This window comes from Taudactylus pleione, unplaced genomic scaffold (assembly GCF_031769625.1).
Source record: "Taudactylus pleione unplaced genomic scaffold, aTauple2 ptg000018l, whole genome shotgun sequence".
NCBI classification, from domain to species: Eukaryota; Metazoa; Chordata; class Amphibia; order Anura; family Myobatrachidae; genus Taudactylus; species Taudactylus pleione.
This window is the reverse complement of record NW_028284420.1, coordinates 19,959,405-19,978,707: the sequence shown is the minus strand read 5'-3', so window position 1 is coordinate 19,978,707 and position 19,303 is coordinate 19,959,405. Positions and strand designations below refer to the sequence as shown.

Below are 19,303 nucleotides of genomic sequence, written 5' to 3'. Positions count from 1 at the left end.
CACCGCAGTATGTGACGGACCTCACAAATACGTAGATTTATATAAGTGAGGTACACAGAAAGAACACCCCTCCCCCATGCACCTGCGGGCCGTAGGAGAAGGAAAGGGATAGGTAAAAAGCTGACAGTAAGTAGAAAATAAGCACAGACAGCAGCACTAGCAAAAGTCACATACCATGCAGAGAAGTTATACTCACTGCACCTTCCGCTACAATCAACCTCCCAGATTCAGTGTCTGGGAGGGCTATAGCGCTGCGAACACTGTCCTGATCAGGGGAGAGGTACGCAGGGGGACTGGTCCACTGGAAGCCTGCCTGGGAGCTCTGCGATGCTGCCTGAGGAAGATGGCCGCCGGAGAGCTCTGAGGAGGAGTGCCCGAGTGAGAACAGCCCAGCGACGCCAGCACACATGAGAGAAGGCACGCTGGGCTGAGGGGAGGAGCGCTGAAGCCGGGAAGGCTGCCTCCCCTGCTAGTACTAAACCCCCGGGGAAGCCGGTTCCCCGCCAGTACTTACACCCCGGGGGCCAGCGGACACGCGGGGTATGCCTGAAGAGGGGGAGCCCGCCGCCGCTAATAGCGCCGCCGGTCTGTCCCCAGAGACCGGCAGCATGAAGACTGCATTTTCCCCGCGTGCAGCGCTGACAGCGCTGCACGCGGCTTACCTGGCCCCTTCAGTCCGGCAGCAGTCCTTGGGTGGTCCCGGAGCCACGCTAGCACTGACTCCGGGGTCCCGCTGCGATCCCCGGATCAGTAGTGGCGTCGCAGCGCCAGCGGGGCTGTTGGAGCGGCAGCGTAGACGTCCAGATGGACAGTCTGATGCTGCCGCTCTGAAGACAGTAAAAATAAAATAATAAAATCTTCTTTTTTTTTTTTTTAAATAAAGAATAAAGCTTAGGGGCTGCTTATGCAGCCCCACTGCGCAGGGTGACCCGACTCCGGCCGGGCACCAACTAAAACTGAGGTGCCTGTGGCCGGGGCGGGGTATAGAGGAGGACGGACCCAAGTGCATCCTGGGAGCAGCAAAGCTTTAACTGCGTGGTGCCCATGGATCCAGATCCAGCTATACCCCAAGGTCCACCCTGTGGACCCTGAAGTAGAAAGGAGCCAATATAAATAATTGAAAAAAGAGCGCACTCACCAGGCTTTTTAAAAAAAATGAAAGGTATACTCAGCAGTTTATGACATCATGTAGTCATACATGGTCGACGTTTCGGTCCACGCAGGGACCTTTCTCAAGACCAACAACCTGCACAGCAACCACACATAGTGAAGATGAAAACCCACACTGACACCTATGTGCCCATATATACCCATAACAACACCTGCAGCATAATTAACAACCGGAAGTAACCATCTCCAAGCACCAGCATAGTTATAACAACATCTCATATTAGCCTTAATATATCAACATCTTAGTATGTTACATACCTAGTGCGGCCATTCACCCTATAACCCATCTAGATCAGGTACAGCCACGCGCTGCTCAAAACATCGCGGCTTACTCCCCGCAGTCTCACTGAAAACGAACAACCAGGAAGTCCAACACCACGCGGCTATGAGGAGTGGAACGCATAACCTGACAACTGAACAGGCTTGCGTTCCACCAGCATGAGGTGCCGATCACATGATCAATCACAGACCGATTGAGAGAGTAGGAACACATAACTAAACAACAGTTAGCGTTCAACAATATCATGGCAGTCCCCTGGTCCATTAACTATGAACCAGAAACCCTGGAGTGCAGAGCCCAATAAGAGCTCCCATTTAGCGTTACATCACTTATAACTAGGGTCCAGAGCACATAGGTGTCAGTGAACACACCCATTAATTACCATTTGATACCTCCAGTATGAAAATACAATACATATAAATATTAAAAACAAAAAACACATACAGTACAATTAACCCGATCACCAGCTGTTTTAAAGCAAAAAAACTAATAATAATGCCGAATTCAAACAACTCAGGTATTAATCTGAACGATAAGCCCTTAGAGAAAAATAGAAAAATAATTCATCTCATTAAGACCTTTGGGAGCCACTGTTCCTAAATGGTGTATCCACCACGCTTCTTTCTTTAATAACTCCAAGCCACGGTCACCACCCCTTGACAATGGGGGTATCCAATCTATCATCATACAACGTAATGTTGCCAACTGGTGATTTTCCTTGAGGAAATGTAACGCCACGGGTTTATCAGTGGAGCCACTATTATAGGCCAAACGAATTGATGATCTATGTTGGTTCATCCTTTCACGGAAAGTATGTATCGTTTTCCCGATGTACATCAGGCCACAGGGACACATCAACAAATATATCACATGTCCATAAGGCAGGTCAGCCGATATCAGAGGTAAATCTTTCTCCCAGTATGCTGTGCAGGTCGTTGGTCTTGAGAAAGGTCCCTGCGTGGACCGAAACGTCGACCATCTATGACTACATGATGTAATAATCTGCTGAGTATACCTTTCATTTTTTTTAAAAAGCCTGGTGAGTGCGCTCTTTTTTCAATTATTTATATTGGCTCCTTTTTGGATTTACAAGCCTGAGTGTGGCACCCCAGCAAGGATGTGCGTTCAATAGTGAGTGCTGCTCTATTCCTGACATATACCTGAGGATCTTGGATTTAGATGACCTCTGAGTGTGCACCCTGAAAACACAGATTTAAAGTGGACATTTATTACTATGGTGGATTTTTTTTATTTTTTATTGTTCTGGTTACTGCTGACCTGTAGATGTAGTTGCCATATTTGTGAGTTTGTGCCTTTTTTAGCACCATATTTTTGATTTTTTTGGGGGGGTTATAGGTTAATTTTTGTTATTATGAGTTTTTTCTTTTTTACCCGATCACCTTAGCTGTTATGTGTTGATCTTTGTTTTTTTCTAAAAACAAGGGGGAATGCTTTGAAATTGATATTTGTAAGATCGTAGAATTGATTTCTGTAATACATTATGGCTCATGGATTCAATCTGGTGGATAATGATTCTCTAAGTGAGGCTGAAAGTATTCAAATCAGCTTGACCGATGATGAGATCAATAAAGTTTTGTTTAATCAGTTTGAATTCGATCAATTGCCCACACAGACTCCTGTTGATGTGTTCTATAAATTGAACCGTTTAAAGAAAAGAGAGATTGAACTGGTTTTACATGAGCAGTTCTTATCTGAATATGTTAGGAAGAAACGTATTCCCAGAGGTTTTAGAGTAACAAATGTACCTACTATAGGTCGTAGAAATCCTGGGTTTTGTGTGAGGTGGTGTGGGATTTTGAACAAATGCTCTCTAGATTTGATCACACTAGTGATTCAGGAAGTTAGCCAAGAACTTGTTAAAATCAGGTCTGACATTAAAGAATTTGAGAGAGAAAATACACCTATCCTTGCAGCAGATAAATCTGATAACTGGTTAGAGCGTATGCAAGTTCAGCTAGATAAATTCAAGAGTGATTTAGTTTCCTTTAAAAGGAAAAAGTTGGAAAGTGTGGAAATTGATTATCAGAGGCATACCGTTTATAGTTGGCTCTCTGGAGAAGATAGACGTATGCTCTTCACACAGAATAGGAGATTTAGACGTCAGGTTAGGGAGATTGAGTTCGACCAAAATACGCAATCTTCTTCCGAGTTCGAGACAACGGAAGGGCTCCCCCCATCTGGGTCCTCTTTTTTAGGACCAAGTACAAGGTCAAAGAGAGGGGGTCAAAAAGTAGTAGGAGGAAGAGGCCGCACCATAGAAGAGGGGGTAGGAAGAGGCAGGGGCAAAGGAAGGAGGGGGTTGAAGAGTTGATCTTCAATTTGTCTAAACACCTGAGCCCATCTGAATATTCTTTGCTCTCTAAGGGCCTCTCCTTTGTCCCAACTTAGTCATTTGATGATTTCCGGTGGTCAATTGATTTGTTTAAAATCGTCCGTAAGCGTAGGCTTTGTGAATATTTTGATAAGAAAGAGAAGAGAGAAATTAATATTGACAATAGGATTAATAAATCTTTTAGTAAAAGTAGTACTTTTGATCCAATTTCTACGAATCCTAGTTTAAAGACGTTTTTGAGAATGGTGGACCATGATGTAAAAATTGATGCTGCTGAGAATAAGAAAAAGTTTGATAATCTGAGATTTGATGAAAGACAGCTTTAAAATCTTTACGCAATAATACCTCTATAGTAATAAGAAATGCTGATAAGGGTGGGGCAGTGGTTATACAGGATTTTGAGAAATATGATGCTGAAATAAAAAAACAACTGGCTGACATCTGTACATATTCAAGGTTAGAATATAACCCAATGATTCGCATTAAGAAAGAGGTTGATGATCTCATTGATACAGCCCTTAAGTGTGGGTGGATCGATGAGAGTACGGCTGAATTTTTAACTGTGGATTTTCCTGTTTGCCCTGTCATTTACACTCTTCCAAAGGTGCATAAATCGATGATAGACCCACCTGGCAGACCTATAATATCTGCCAGGGGGTAAATTTTACAGCCAATTGCGCGGTTTCTTGATCGCTATCTACAGCCTTTAGTACAATCTACTAAGACCTATCTTTGAGATACAGGTAATTTTTTGAAAGATTTAAATTCGATTGAATCCTTGCCCCAGGATGCTTTATTGGCTACTTTGGATGTAGTATCCCTATACACCTCTATACCACATGATGATGGGATAGAGCCCGTTAGGGAGGCCCTTGTACGGGGCCCTTATAATGGTCCACCAATTGAGTTCATGTGTGAGCTCTTGGGTAAAGTATTAAGGTGTAACCATTTCATGTATCACAGGGAGTACTATATCCAAATTGTGGGAATTGCCATGGGATCGAATATCGCACACGCATATGCTAATATCTACATGAACAGATTTGAGCATAAATATATTTTGCAAGAATTTTCTGAAGATATACTATACTTTCGTCGATTCATAGATGATGTATTTTTGATATGGGGGAAAGATGCTGAATCATTTAACATTATGGTTAAACCTTTCAATGATTTGAATAGCCCTATAAAATTCACAGCATCGATTGACACAGCAACTATCAATTTTTTGGATGTTACTGTGTTGAAAACAGGGTGCACACTTGAATTCACGTTGTATAGGAAGCCCACTGACAGAAATATGTTATGGTGGGCCACAAGTCACCATCCAGATTCACTCAAATCGAATTTACCTATATCTCAATTTTTACGTATATTGAGGAACAACTCTGACAATTCTAGAGCTGAGATACAACTGGAGGAGTGTAAACAGCGATTTAATGAGAGGGGCTATCGTCCCAAGGTGGTAAAAAGGTGCCTCACCAGAGCTAAAAGGTAATTTCATATGGGATCCAAAGAAGGTGGGTCTGCGAAGCATATTTCTAACAGATTGATTCTTAATACTCGTTGTGACACCAGCCTGAAAGCAGTACAGAGAATGGTGAAAAGGCATTGGCCGTTGGTAACCAGTGACTCTGCGTTTAAGAAATTACAAGGACATCGACCACTATTAAGTGTGAAAAGGGGACCCAATTTAAAGGAAGCCCTATTGAGACCTAATATGCAACCTGTAATATGCAGAGATGATAACTGGTTATCGCAAAAGAAAGGCTGTTATAGATGTCTCGGATGTACAACTTGTCGAGCAATGATAGTGGGGAAGTATTTTAGTCACCCACATACTGGGAGAAAGATTTACCTCCGATATCGGCTGACCTGCCTTATGGATCATGTGGTCTATTTGTTGATGTGTCCCTGTGGCCTGATGTACATCGGGAAAACGATACATACTTTCCGTGAAAGGATGAACCAACATAGATCATCAATTCATTTGGCCTATAATAGTAGCTCTACTGATAAACCCGTGGCGTTACATTTCCTCAAGGAAAATCACCAGTTGGCAACATTACGTTGTATGATGATAGATTGGATACCCCCATTGTCAAGGGGTGGTGACCGTGGCTTGGAGTTATTAAAGAAAGAAGCGTGGTGGATACACCATTTAGGAACAGTGGCTCCCAAAGGTCTTAATGAGATGAATTATTTTTCTATTTTTCTCTAAGGGCTTATCGTTCAGATTAATACCTGAGTTGTTTGAATTCGGCATTATTATTAGTTTTTTTGCTTTAAAACAGCTGGTGATCGGGTTAATTGTACTGTATGTGTTTTTTGTTTTTAATATTTATATGTATTGTATTTTCATACTGGAGGTATCAAATGGTAATTAATGGGTGTGTTCACTGACACCTATGTGCTCTGGACCCTAGTTATAAGTGATGTAACGCTAAATGGGAGCTCTTATTGGGCTCTGCACTCCAGGTTTTCTGGTTCATAGTTAATGGACCAGGGGACTGCCATGATATTGTAGAACGCTAACTGTTGTTTAGTTATGTGTTCCTAATCTCTCAATGTGATTGATCATGTGATCGGCACCTCATGCTGGTGGAACGCAAGCCTGTTCAGTTGTCAGGTTATGCGTTCCACTCCTCATAGCCGCGTGGTGTTGGACTTCCTGGTTGTTCGTTTTCAGTGAGACTGCGGGGAGTAAGCCGCGATGTTTTGAGCAGCGCGTGGCTGTACCTGATCTAGATGGGTTATAGGGTGAATGGCCGCACTAGGTATGTGACATACTAAGATGTTGATATATTAAGGCTAATATGAGATGTTGTTATAACTATGCTGGTGCTTGGAGATGGTTACTTCCGGTTGTTAATTATGCTGCAGGTGTTGTTATGGGTATATATGGGCACATAGGTGTTAGTGTGGGGTTTCATCTTCACTATGTGTGGTTGCTGCGCATGTCGTTGGTCTTGAGAAAGGTCCCTGCGTGGACCGAAACGTCGACCATCTATGCCTACATGATGTAATAAACTGCTGAGTATACCTTTCATTTTTTGAAAAAGCCTGGTGAGTGCGCTCTTTTTTCAATTATTTATATATATATATATATATATATATATATATATATATATACATACATATATATATATATACACACACACACACACACACACACATACACAGTCGATCGATATAATATATATATATATGTATTCCCTGGTAGGTGTCTGTCTGTTTGTTCAGGCTAATCTCGAGAACCACTAGATGGATTTTAATGCAGTTTTCACTACTCTATAGAGTAATTGTCGAGGAAAGTTTAGGTGTTTGAAACAATGTATGACAAAAGGGAGCTGAGCAGTGATGATTTTACAGAAGAAAGTCAATGACAAAATGGACGTCTATGCGCCTTCTTGGCTTAGGCTGCCTAAACCATTAAAGATATATAACAACGATGGACTTTATTTTATACCATGTAGAGATTGATATGTATTATCTTGTTCTCCAGATAAAATTGATGTGAGCCCTATTTACTGATACAGTTTTTCCCTTTTATGTGTGTCCCTATTTCATTTATGTGAGAAATGATTCTTTAATTTTAAACGAGTCCAATTCCCAGTAAGAGTCTGCTTTGGCATCACAATAAATAAAGCACAGTGACAGACACTCAACATGGCTGGAGTGGACCTAAATGAACATCTTTATTTGACCCTTTTGCGTGTCACAAAACTAAATATTTTCGTGTTGACGTCAGGAGAAGAAAAGACTAATGTGGTCTACAAGGCAATCTTATAAGACGACCTTGGTTAAAAAAAAAAAAAAGGCTATACAAGTGTAATGAGAATTACTCGCCCCGGTGACCTCCTAGGGGGCACACACCTAGTATATCAATCCAAAGAAGAGTCGGCACTCAGGACGTTACCGGTTTCGGGGGATACCCCTCATCAGGAACATAAATACTGAGCAAACAGACAAACATATATACTCACTGTAATCACTTAATTAGCCCCTGAGATTACTCACCTGGAGAACGCTACCAAAGGGGAGGAGACTTGGTGGGAGGTCCCTTTTTCATATATCTCATTCAAGGGGAAATGTATCAAACCTGAGTGAGAGAAACTGGGAAAGTTACCCATAACAACCAATCAGGAGTTTTGCTATCTAGCACAGTCTATAAAATGATAGTTATAGTAGAAGCTGATTGGTTACTATGGGCAACTTCTCCACTTTGTCTCTCTCAAAAGTTTGATACATCCACCCCTGACTTCATCGCCTATGTGTGCTAGAGAAGCCTAATCACACTGGCCACCCCTCTCATGAACACCACAGAGAACTATAGTCTGTATATGCATAGTTGCACTTCCTGGGCATGTGCAGAGCGTAGGGCCATAAGTAGGGCTGTGCGTCCAGTGCCGCCATGCAGGGATAAGTGGGCAACACCTCTGCTGCTCTACGGCCCTTGCTTCTGGCTAACAGGGTGCCAGGAACAGCACCCTGCAGCCAGTAACGGTACAGGCAGACATACTACCTACCTGGTGTACAGCTGCTCGGAGCATTTTGGGTACTGGCTGGCCCCGCCCCTTATAGGCAATGTCATGCTCTAAAGAGACGGGACCGGCATAGGGCACATTAAAGCTCTGTTATGGTGCTAGCATAGTGATTTTATACAAGTTATGCTACACAAACTGGTATAGTAGTACTCAGGGCCGTAATTAGGGTGGTGCGACCTGTCCAATGGCACAGGGCACCACAGGACAGGGGGCGCAGCTTGGGCCTGTCAATTTTCTATTTATTATCATTCTCTCTTGTAGCTTCCTCTTATTTTATCCCCAGCATCTTCTGCATTATGACCCTATTTTAAATATAGGGGGGATGCCAATGCTCTTTCTGGCACAGGGCACCAAAAAGTCTAGTTACGGCTTTGGTAGTACTCACTCTGCAACTGCCCAGGTGTGTGATTTCCCATGGCTGAAAACCTACAGTACAAAAAATTGCCTAAAATGCACAGGTGTAATTTAAAAAAAAAAAAAATACAGTTTGCTATTTCGGCATATCCGGAAGAAGTTTTTAAAAATATCATGTCGATTAGACAGATTTATCAATGAGTGATATTCTTGTTATCACTCATTCGTAATCTTAAAAAGGTGCTCCAACCAATCAGCTCCTAAATGTAATTTTTCAAACATATGACAGTTAGGAGCACTATTTAAAATGAATAACGAGTGATTAAAAAAAAAAAAAAAAAGAATATCACTCGTTGATAAATCTGGGCCTTAGTAGACCAATTACATGCCATTTGTTTCATTAAATATCTATTATAATGAATTACCGAAGGCCATCTCTCTCCACAAATTACAATTATTTGCATACTTACTAATAAAAACTATGAAAGACATCTCCCATTCACCATAGGGCACCGAAGGGAAACAGAAATAACAGTCAGCTAGTCCAGGTCACTATTCTAAAACACTAAGAGGTATGTTCACAGAATGGTACTTAGGACCTGATTCAGCACATATCGCAAGTCTGCAATTGCATGCACCTGCTTGCTGCGAAAATATGCAAATGAATACGAACGCAGTGCAATCGCAGCGCTATACCAAGACGCCCACCACTGTATGAAGCTGCCCACTTTCCATTACATACATCTGCAAGCCAAGAGAAACATTAGTAACATCGAGTAACGTCGGACACATAAGCACAGGTGTGGTTGTGCTGACCCTGACTCACAGACTACCAAACTTGTCACCATCTACACCTCTGGCTGCATATGCCATCGCAGGGGATTAATTATACACGCCCCTGTAACGCAGGCACGTCTGCGTTCCTTCAACCACCCCCAAATGGTGCTTCCTGTCAATCATTTCTTTGTTCTGCTGCGTGTTCGCATACCCAATCGCAGTGGCCGGCTAGCGCACTGCGATGCATGCGCAGTACGCAAACATCGACCGGTTGCACGCGTCTGCAGCTTTGTGATCCAATCTGAATAACCATACCGAGACTGGATGTAATCAGCCTCTGTGTTGGATATTGGTCACTAGAATGGTCACTGTATTGTGTATCCATCACAAAAATGACTCCTCAACTGTATGTATGTACGTTGTTAGACTTCTCCTTGTATTGTATATCTGTTATTAGAATGCACTCAGTATTGTTTATCTGTTACTAGAATGCACTATGTATTGCATATCAGTTACTAGAATGCTCTGTATGTTGTATATTGGTCACTAGAATGATTCCTTTATTGTATATTGGTCACTGAAATTCTCCATGTTTAACAGTCACTAGAATGCTCTGTGCATTGTATACTGGTCACTAGAATGATTCCGTAGTGCATATAAGTAACTACAATGCTCTGTGCATTATATAACGATCACTGTAAAGCTACCTGTATTGTATATCGATCACTGTAATGTTCTGTGTATTGTGTACAGTCATCGAGACTGTCATAGGGGCAAAGGGATGTTCCTAGCTGATAGATAGCCTTAATTTTTGACAAATAACAGATCCTATATTTGATATATTCATAGCACATATATAACACAAGCACTGTATTAATCGTGCCCAATGTTCCCTTTAATTGTCATCGATCAACACTCTACACCTGCATCACCATCTGGTGGTACAAAAGTCTACTGCAGCATTTTAAAGGGTCTTCGTTCTTAGTATTTTTCCCTTGAAGCATATTACTAAGCATAGCTCTAGTGTGTGGTCACCTGTGTTGTAGCGTAGTGAAGACGCATCGCTCTGTGATCCATCTGTGTACCTCGCAGAGATGGACACTTGGTACTCAGTGCTGTACTCCAAGTCAGAAAGGATAGCTATGTGTTCTTTGCCAGAGGTGGACATCTGTTAGGTAAGGATAAACAAGAGATCGGGTTATTGTACAAGTCAGGCACATAGTTTCAAAGCATGGTGTCCCACTTTCATAGTTGGAACCAAGCCCGACCAGTCACTTCAGGGCTGAGGACTTTAATGTGGGGCCACACAAATGAGTGCTTACTACATCAGACAGATTCTAACAATCGACAAGCACATGAATATCTAGGTATGGTACCTGATTTAGTCTACCCCCACTCAGAGGAATCCACTTGATCAGGTATGAAGTCACATCATCAGCACCTGGATCCCATGACACTGTGGCTCTGTTATCAGAGAGATCTGCCACTTTTACACCACTAGGAGGCGGAACCTTCACTGCACTCCATTGCATTCAAACACGGAAATAAAACAGGAACATACAAATAATATTTTAATTAGAGAAGAACGATAGTGCACCATGTTAAAGAGAACAGCGGTTTGCTTTTTTTTTTGTATATTCAGTTACAAATTCAAACGTGCTGCCGTATGTGGTTAACAGGATTTTTCACCTTCAGATCATGAAATGTAGTCGTTCTCCTACAACATTTGCAAGATATATTGCATCTTCTTGACTGCCTTCTATGTTTGGGTGTAGTAGATAATACCGCCCGGCAGAGGTGAAGATCCCGATAGCTAATAAGGTAAGTATACTAACCCTATTTTCCCCCCTAACTCTAACCCTCCCTTAGAGGTGCCTAACTCTAACCTCCCCCCCAAGTGCCTAGCCCTAACCTCCCATCTAAGTGCCTAACCCTAACCCGTCATTCTCGCAGCCTAAATCTAAGACTACTGGAGGGGGGGTGCCTAACACGGAATCAGTATGAAATACCGTCGGCTGCATGGTAAGTATTAACTAACCTACCCCCCTAACCCTCCCTTAGGGGTGCCTAACCCTAACCTCCCCCCCAAGTGCCTAACCCTAATCCCCCCCCTTCCCCGCTGCCTAAACCTAAGTCCCCCGGGTGGGTGCCTAACCCTAACCTTTCCCCCGGGGGTGCCTAAACCTAACCCTCCCTCCCCCTAGCCTAACCCTAACCTCCCGGGGGGGGTGCCTAACCCTAAGTCCCCCACGGGAGCCCTAAACCTAACCCACCCCCCCCACGCGGCTGTCCGCTCGCGGCGCCCTGCATCCCTTCAATCGGGATGCTGGGCGCCAGTCTCCTGGTGTCGGTGAAATGAGCGGCGTCTACATCTAGACGCCGGATATTTCACCCTCGCCGGGATATGACAGTCGGGAAGCCGGCTGTCGGTAAAATGTCAGCCGGCTTCCCGATTGCATCCCCCTAACCCTAACCTCCCCCCTGGGGTGCCTAATTCCCCTAGCCTAAACCTAACCCTCCTGGGGGGGTGCCTAACCCTAAGTCCCCCCGGGAGCTCCCTAAAACCTACCCCCCCCCCGCGCGCGCGGCTGTCCGCGCCCGGTGCAACTTCGTTCGGTATGCCGGGAGTCAGTCTCCCGGAGTAAGTCTAATGACAGGCATCGGGATTTCGACGCCTGTCATTAGTACTTTGCCGGGATTAGACAGTCGGGAAGCCGGCGGTCGGCCTTTAGACAGTCGGCTTCCTGACTACATCCCATATGTTTATATCATAAGGCAGAATAATTTTTTTTAATGCAGTGGAATATAATACAGCTCAGCTCTCTGCTCTGGCTACAGTTGTATTTGAAAGCAGCACAGTACACTACAGGTCAAAACTTTAGAACATGCCCATTTTTACACCACATGTTTCACATGTGCTCTGAAATTAGATGATTCTTCAAACCCCTTGAGTTAAAAGTAAGTGACAGGCCCAGGGGCCTGCTCCTACCTAAATTTAGTCCAACATAGCTAGTAAGAGGTTGCAGGAAGAGATGTAATGCATACAAAAAAATAAGTCATCTGAAGATAGAGTTCCCTTGCAGTTGCCTGACATATAAGCAGGTTGACTCACTGGTTGAAAGCAGGTTACAGAATAATAATCACATTGATACACAAAACCCAAGGACAGGGCTGCACTCAGCCATATGTCTGTGCCTTTGATGGGCGAATCACCTTTGTCCCTCAAGGCCTAGTGTATCTTCCATTAAAAATGGCATTCCAAGCTCTGTAATTAACAGTAATTGACCAATGTGCCTTGAGTCAAGATATTTCCCTAACCAATGTCTCTGAAATTATAATAGCTTCAAGCAAGAGCAAGGGCAGACTGGTTTAACAGCCAAGGGCACAGCTGCTACAGGATCTTGGCGGTGCCAATATAAGTGTATAAATTGGGCATTAGACAGATTTCTCTGGGTAAGTTTTTCATCCTGCCACTTACAGGTTGTAATGTTCCCGCTCAGAAGAGACATGGTCTTTGGTCCTCTTTGTGTGAACGTAACAGTGACAGTGTACAGAGTTTGCGAGGTCAATGACCTCAAGGTCACGGATGAGCTACCAACAGGGACTTCAACCTGCAAATCACAAACAATCTGACTGATATTGAAATGAACAATAGAAAGAGGGGCTTGAGGAAGTGCAAATTCACAACATTTCCTAGTATTCCTTTTCATTTATATTTTTCAAAATATATATTTAGCATAGCCTGGAAAACAACAAATAATGAAAGCAAGGTTATAGTCTGGTAAACACAAGCAGATAAATGTACCAACACTGGTGGTGATAGTTAGGGTCATTTATAGTGACCTTCAGGGGTTGCAACTATGTCATCTGCTCCTTACCATATTAGGAAAGTGGTGAAAAAGACACCTTCACATATCATTATGGCAGAAAGAGAGCCACATAGTCCCTATGCTATCCATCCTCAGGAGGTAAGCCTTATTTTGAGAAAAAGCAGAGAGAGTGACATTTCTTACTGCTAGCTGATGCAAACTGTAATAGGCGTTCATACCCCTATATGCTAAATATATGGGAAAACATTGATGAAAGACTATTTAAGGTTGAACACTAAATTTTCAGATATGCCCCCCATGATCCATATGATGGATCAAGATTTATAACAAGTGGATTTGCAGCAAAGGGTTAAAGTTTTGTGCACATTTAGAAGTACAGCATTTGGGAACAGCCCTTGTGTCATTTCCAGAGCTGGATGACTCACAATATTAACAGTGTCACCTTTGGCAATGGATAATTTAGGAGCATTGAGTCTGTCACGCAAGGATTAGCTGTGAGTAGTTCCTGGGGCCTCCTGATATCATCTTTGCTCAAATATGATTTTATGTAATTTAGTTAAGCCTCATTTGCATACAGCAAACACTGCTCCTTGCATTGGTAACAGGAACATGGTTAAGAATTGGATTTAGTCTGTGTTTTACACCACAGGGCTGACACTCTGTACACTAACCTCTCTGCTATCAGTGATACTTGTGTGAGGTACGTATGAGACACGCTGGAGTGGTCCGACGCTAGGCATCACCTCCCAATGCACAGTGACAACGCTATGAGTGACATTTGTGAAGTGTAGATTTCGGAGTGTGGGTTCTGCAAAACATTTAAAGTTACTATGGACATAATTCTTTTCTACTGTGGCCTGGAACTTCTCAGATTTCAGAAATTACCTGTCATTTGCTGCACTGTGACAGGGTCACTGGACTCATCTCCAGATACAGCTAACACGATCACACTGTACAAGGTGCTCGGTGACAAACCAGACAAAAGTACCTTTGTGTCTTCCACCTTAATCTGGAAAAAAACAGTTTGTGTTAAATATGTCCCATTTTACTGATGTGAGGACAATGTAAGACAGTGAAGAAAGTGCTAGCCAAATCCATGAAATGGAACATTAAGAATTACCTCTTTCACTTCTACCCCCTGGTCAGTATCTGATGAGTACGTCACCAGGTAGTGCATGGCTCCTTCTGATGGCTGCCAGTGTAACTGCATGGAGGAGTCTTCCACCTGATCCACCGTAAGAGCACGGGGAGAGGAGATTGGCACTGGAGACAAGATTAACAAATAATTGTGAAGCTAACAGATTATGTATGGTCAGCACAAGAGTAAGGACAGGAGCTTGCAGAAACTGACCACCAGTTATAAGAGCATTGCACAGGACATTAAATAGCATGCAAATCATTTTTAACATTGTATAGAATGGTTTAGTATTGCAAAGCATGGTCTAGTATCTCAAGCATTGTTTAGTATTGCAGAAAACTGCAACCATTGAGATGTTTGTTGAGTGGGCACCCACAGGTAGAGGTGATTCCACGAAGTCCTGTGCCAACACCACTGACATAAATGGGGAACACCGACACCAGGTAATCTGTACGAGAGGTCAAATTCACAAGAACAGCAGAAGTAGTATCTCCATCTAACACTACCTGAAAAGAAATAATAGGATAAAGGAAGCAATTCTGAGACAGAGAATGGACTGTAAATAGACAGACATGGAGCAGACGGAGAATAACACATGGGTGATTAATTAAAGTTATGGTATTATTATTATTATCCTTTATTTATATGGTGCCACAAGCGTTCCGCAGCGCCTTACATAGTACATAGAACTAATAGGTGAACAAGAAACAAGTAACTTACAGTACATTACTGTACAGGACAGGACAATAGCGATTAAAGCATTCACAATAAGCAGCCGGGAGTTATCAGTCACATGTTAGGTGCCCTTATGGGGATTAAAGAGTAGAAGAAAATGTAAAGAGAAGAACATGAGGGAAGAGGTCCCTGCTCGTGAGAGCAGGGGAAGATAGGGAGGAAAGAGCATGAGGTGGGTTAGGATGAGTGCTGGAAGGCCTTGATGAAGTAGTGGGTCTTGAGAGCCCGTTTGAAGATTTGTAGAGAGGTGGAGAGAGTCTGATGGGGAGAGGGAGAGCATTCCAAAGGTAGGGAGCAGCACGGGCAACATCTTGGATGCGGGAGTGGGAGGAAGTAATCAGTTGGCAAGAGAGGCGGCATGCATTTGTTGAGCGAAGTGGACGGGTGGGAGTGTGAAGGGAGAGAAGGTCAGAAATGTATGCGGGAGAGGATTTGGTGAGGGCTTTGTAGGCGAGTGTAAGAACCTTGAATTGGCATCTGAAGGGGAAGGGGAGCCAGTGTAGGGCTTGAAGGAGAGGGGAAGCAGATGTAGAACTTCTGGAAGTGAAGCTGAGCCGAGCAGCAGCATTGAGAACAGATTGTAGTGGAGAGAGGCGAGAGACTGGGAGGCCAGCTAGGAGAAGGTTACAGTAGTCCAATCTGGAGATGACCAGTGAGTGGATGAGGGTTTTAGTGGCATCCTGGGTGAGAAAAGGTCTAATCCTGGAGATATTTTTTATGTGGAAACGGCAGGAATGCGAGAAGTGCTGAATGTGTGGTTTAAAGGAGAGGGAGGATTCTAAGATAACTCCAAGACAGCGCACTTTGTGCCATCAATGGATAATGAAATTGTGGGAAGTGATGAAGTGGAAGAGGGTGGGAAGATGATCAGCACAGTCTTAGACATGTTAAGTTTAAAAAAGCGCTGGGACATCCATGAAGAGACAGCAGAGAGACAGTTGGAGATACGGGTAAGGAGCGAGGGGGTGGATAGGTAAATTTGAGTGTCATCAGCATAGAGATGATATTGGAGGTCAAAGGAGTTAATGAGTTCACCTAAAGAGGAAAGAAAAGGAGAGGTCCAAGAACAGAAACTTGGGGAACTCCTATTGTTAGTGGAAGTGGGGGGGAGGAGGAGTCATGCGAGGACACAGAGAAGGAACGATCAGAGAGGTAGGAGGAAAGTCAGGAGAGGGCAGTGCCATGTAAACCGAGAGAGTAAAGGATTTGCAGGAGGAGAGGGTGGTCTACAGTGTCAAACGCAGCAGAGAGGTCAAGGAGAATGAGCAGAGAGTAGTGGCCCTTTGATTGGGAGCAAGGAGGTCATTGCTGACTTTCGAGAGGGCAGTTTCAGTGGAGTGGAGAGAACGGAAGCCAGATTGAAATGAGTCAAGGAGGGAGTGGGAGGAAAGAAAGGTGGTAAGGCGGTTGCAGACAATACGCTCAAGGAGTTTGGAAGCAAAAGGGAGAAGAGAGATGGGTCGATAGTTGGAAAGTATGTTAGGATCAAGGGTAGATTTTTTTTTAAGAATGGGGGAGACAAGGGCATGTTTGAATGCAGAAGGGACAGTGCCAGATGATAGGGAGAGATTAAGGAGGTGAGCCAGATGGTTACAGGCAGAAGGAGACAGGTAGGAGAGGAGACGGGAAGGGATAGGGTCAAGAGGGGAGATGGAAGGAGGGGAGGATTGGATGAGGGCCATGACTTCCTCTCCAGAAGCAGGGGAGAAGGATGTCAGAGTTGGTGAGACAGAAGGGGAGGGGTAGTCAGGGCAAGGAGGGGGAGGAGTATTGAGGGTCTGATGGGATATGATTTCCTCATGTATGGAGTCAATTTTAGATGTAAAGTAAGTGGCAAAGTCAAGGGCAGAGAGTGAGGAGGGGAGGCGAGGAGGGGAAGGGCAGAGGAGGGAGTTGAAAATGGCAAAGAGACACGGAGGTTTGAGGACTGGGAGGAGATGAGGTTCTTGAAATATGTTTGTTTGGAGAGAGACAGGGCAGCACTGTAGGAAGAGAGAATAAATTTGAAATGGAGAAAGTCAGCCTTAGAGCGTGATTTTCTCCACTGACGCTTGGCAATTCTTGAACATTTTTGCAGGTATCTGGTGCATTTGGAATGCCAGGGTTGTGGTGTGGATCTGCGAGGGTGAGTAGTTATTGCCGGAGCAACAGAGTCAAGAGCAGAAGTAAGGGAGGAATTGTACAGGGAAGTAGCTTGTTCAGGACAGGAGAGAGAAAGGGTAGGAGAGAGGGAAGAAAAGGCAACATTGTCAATAGCCTCAATATTACGCTTAGTAATGGTAGCCTTAGGAGTTAGAGGAGGGGAAGGAGAGAGGGATAGGTTAAAAGAGAGAAGGTGATGGTCAGAGAGGAGGAATGGGGAATTGGAATAACCAGAAATATCACAACGGTGAGTAAAGACCAGGTCAAGTGAGTGCCCACTCACATGGGAGGGTGATGAGGTCCATTGGGCAAAACCAAATGAAGAGGTGAGGGTAAGGAGTTTAGCTGCAGAGGATTCTGTGGGAATGTCAATAGGAATATTAAAATCATCTAGGATAATGGAGGGAAGATCTGAGGAGAGAAAGTGAGGGAGCCAGGAAGCGAAGTTGTCAAGGAATTTGGAGGGAGAGCCAGGGGGATAGTAAATGATAGCTACTCTGAGGTTTACTGGTTAGAAGAGGTGTATAGCATGAACCTCAAAGGTGGGGAATGTAAGGGATGGTTCAGAGGATATAAGCTGGTAGGAATAACTGGTAGATAGAAGGACTCCAACACCACCACCATGGCGACCCCCAGGCCGGGGGGTGTGGGAGAAGGCAAGGCCCCCCAGAGGCTAGAGCAGCAGGAGAGGTGGTGTCAGAGGGTGAGATCCAGGTTTCAGTAATGGCTAGGAATTCAGGGAGTTGGAGATGAAAAGGTCATGGGTGGGGACCAGTTTATTACAGACTGACCTGGCATTCCAGAGGGCACAGGATAGAGAGATAGCATTTGTGGGGGAGATGTGAATAAGATTATCCAGGTTGCTGTAATGTGGAGGTAAGATTCATTTGGAGGACCGATATGAATAAAGTTTAGTGATGGTGCAGGCTCCTGAGCTAGAAAGGGAACCCATAGGAAGTGGGCAGGGAGAGAGATGTGGATGGCAGTGGGGTGAACTGACAGGGAGAGGAGTGTAGGAGGTGGTGGGGTAGTAGGACAGAGGGGGGGGGTAGAACAGGAAGAAAGTGGAGTAATGGGAGAGGAGGGAAGAGTAGGCAGACAGAGGAGGGGGGAGAATTGGAGGAGGTGGTGGAAGAGATAAGGGGGAAAGGATAAATGTGGAAGCAGGGGGCAGAACAGAGGATTAGGTAGAGACTGATTGAAGGAGGGAGTTGAAGAAAACCTTGTCATGGTGTTTATAAGTAAACAAGAGGAAAGAAATTTGGAAGTGTGAATGAGATATGAATGCATAACATACCTTAGTTAACTCTTTTTCTTCTAGGTCCATAGGGACCACATGATCTACCTTAGGGTATGTAGTTGGAGTGATCCATTGCACCAAACAGCTTACAGCTTTGAAGCTCCCTGCATGAACTGGTCCTCCTCCCTATAGACCCCGTCCCCAGCCACAGGCATTCAGTTTGTAAACAAGCCTAACAGCAAGAGACGGAAAGTGGAGAAGGAAGTACAATGTACCCAAGAAACACTCTCAAAATACAAAGAGACAATCAGTGATAGAAAAAAGCAAAGAACAGATCCCAACTGAGGCCAGGTGTGTCAGGTTGGGTGCCCTGTGGACCCTATGCATCTCGAAGAAAAAGAGTTATCGGAGGTATGTTATACCATAACTATAATTTTCTTCTTCAGGGTCCATAAGGTCCACAGGATCTACCTTGGGGACATCCTAAAGCAGTTCCATTAAAGGTGGGGATGCTCCTGAGCAGAGAGGAGAATCTGCTGCCCAAAGGAAGCATCCTGGGAGGCAAAAGTATCAAATACATAAAAGAAAAGTATGGACGGAAGACCAAGTGGCTACCTTGCACAGCTGTTCAGCCAAGGCGTCATGTCTAACCACCCACGATGGTCCTACAGACCAAGTAGAATGTGCTGTCACCTTGTTCGGGACAGGGAGATCAGCCTGTGTATAGACCTGAGAAA

At 44.1% G+C, this 19,303-nt stretch overlaps 1 protein-coding gene across 1 annotated transcript in view; it reads right to left on the bottom strand.

The window, feature by feature from the left end:
* Positions 1-19,303, bottom strand: part of COL20A1 (collagen type XX alpha 1 chain) — a 206,761-nt gene that overhangs the window by 123,898 nt on the left and 63,560 nt on the right. The window contains exons 12-18 of the mRNA XM_088442024.1: positions 14,826-14,955; positions 14,432-14,574; positions 14,197-14,320; positions 13,983-14,119; positions 12,960-13,092; positions 10,858-10,997; positions 10,517-10,649 (exon numbers count right to left, since the gene is read on the bottom strand). Of these exons, the coding sequence (XP_088298150.1) occupies positions 10,517-10,649; positions 10,858-10,997; positions 12,960-13,092; positions 13,983-14,119; positions 14,197-14,320; positions 14,432-14,574; positions 14,826-14,955 (940 nt within the window). The remainder of the gene's footprint in view (positions 1-10,516; positions 10,650-10,857; positions 10,998-12,959; positions 13,093-13,982; positions 14,120-14,196; positions 14,321-14,431; positions 14,575-14,825; positions 14,956-19,303) is intronic.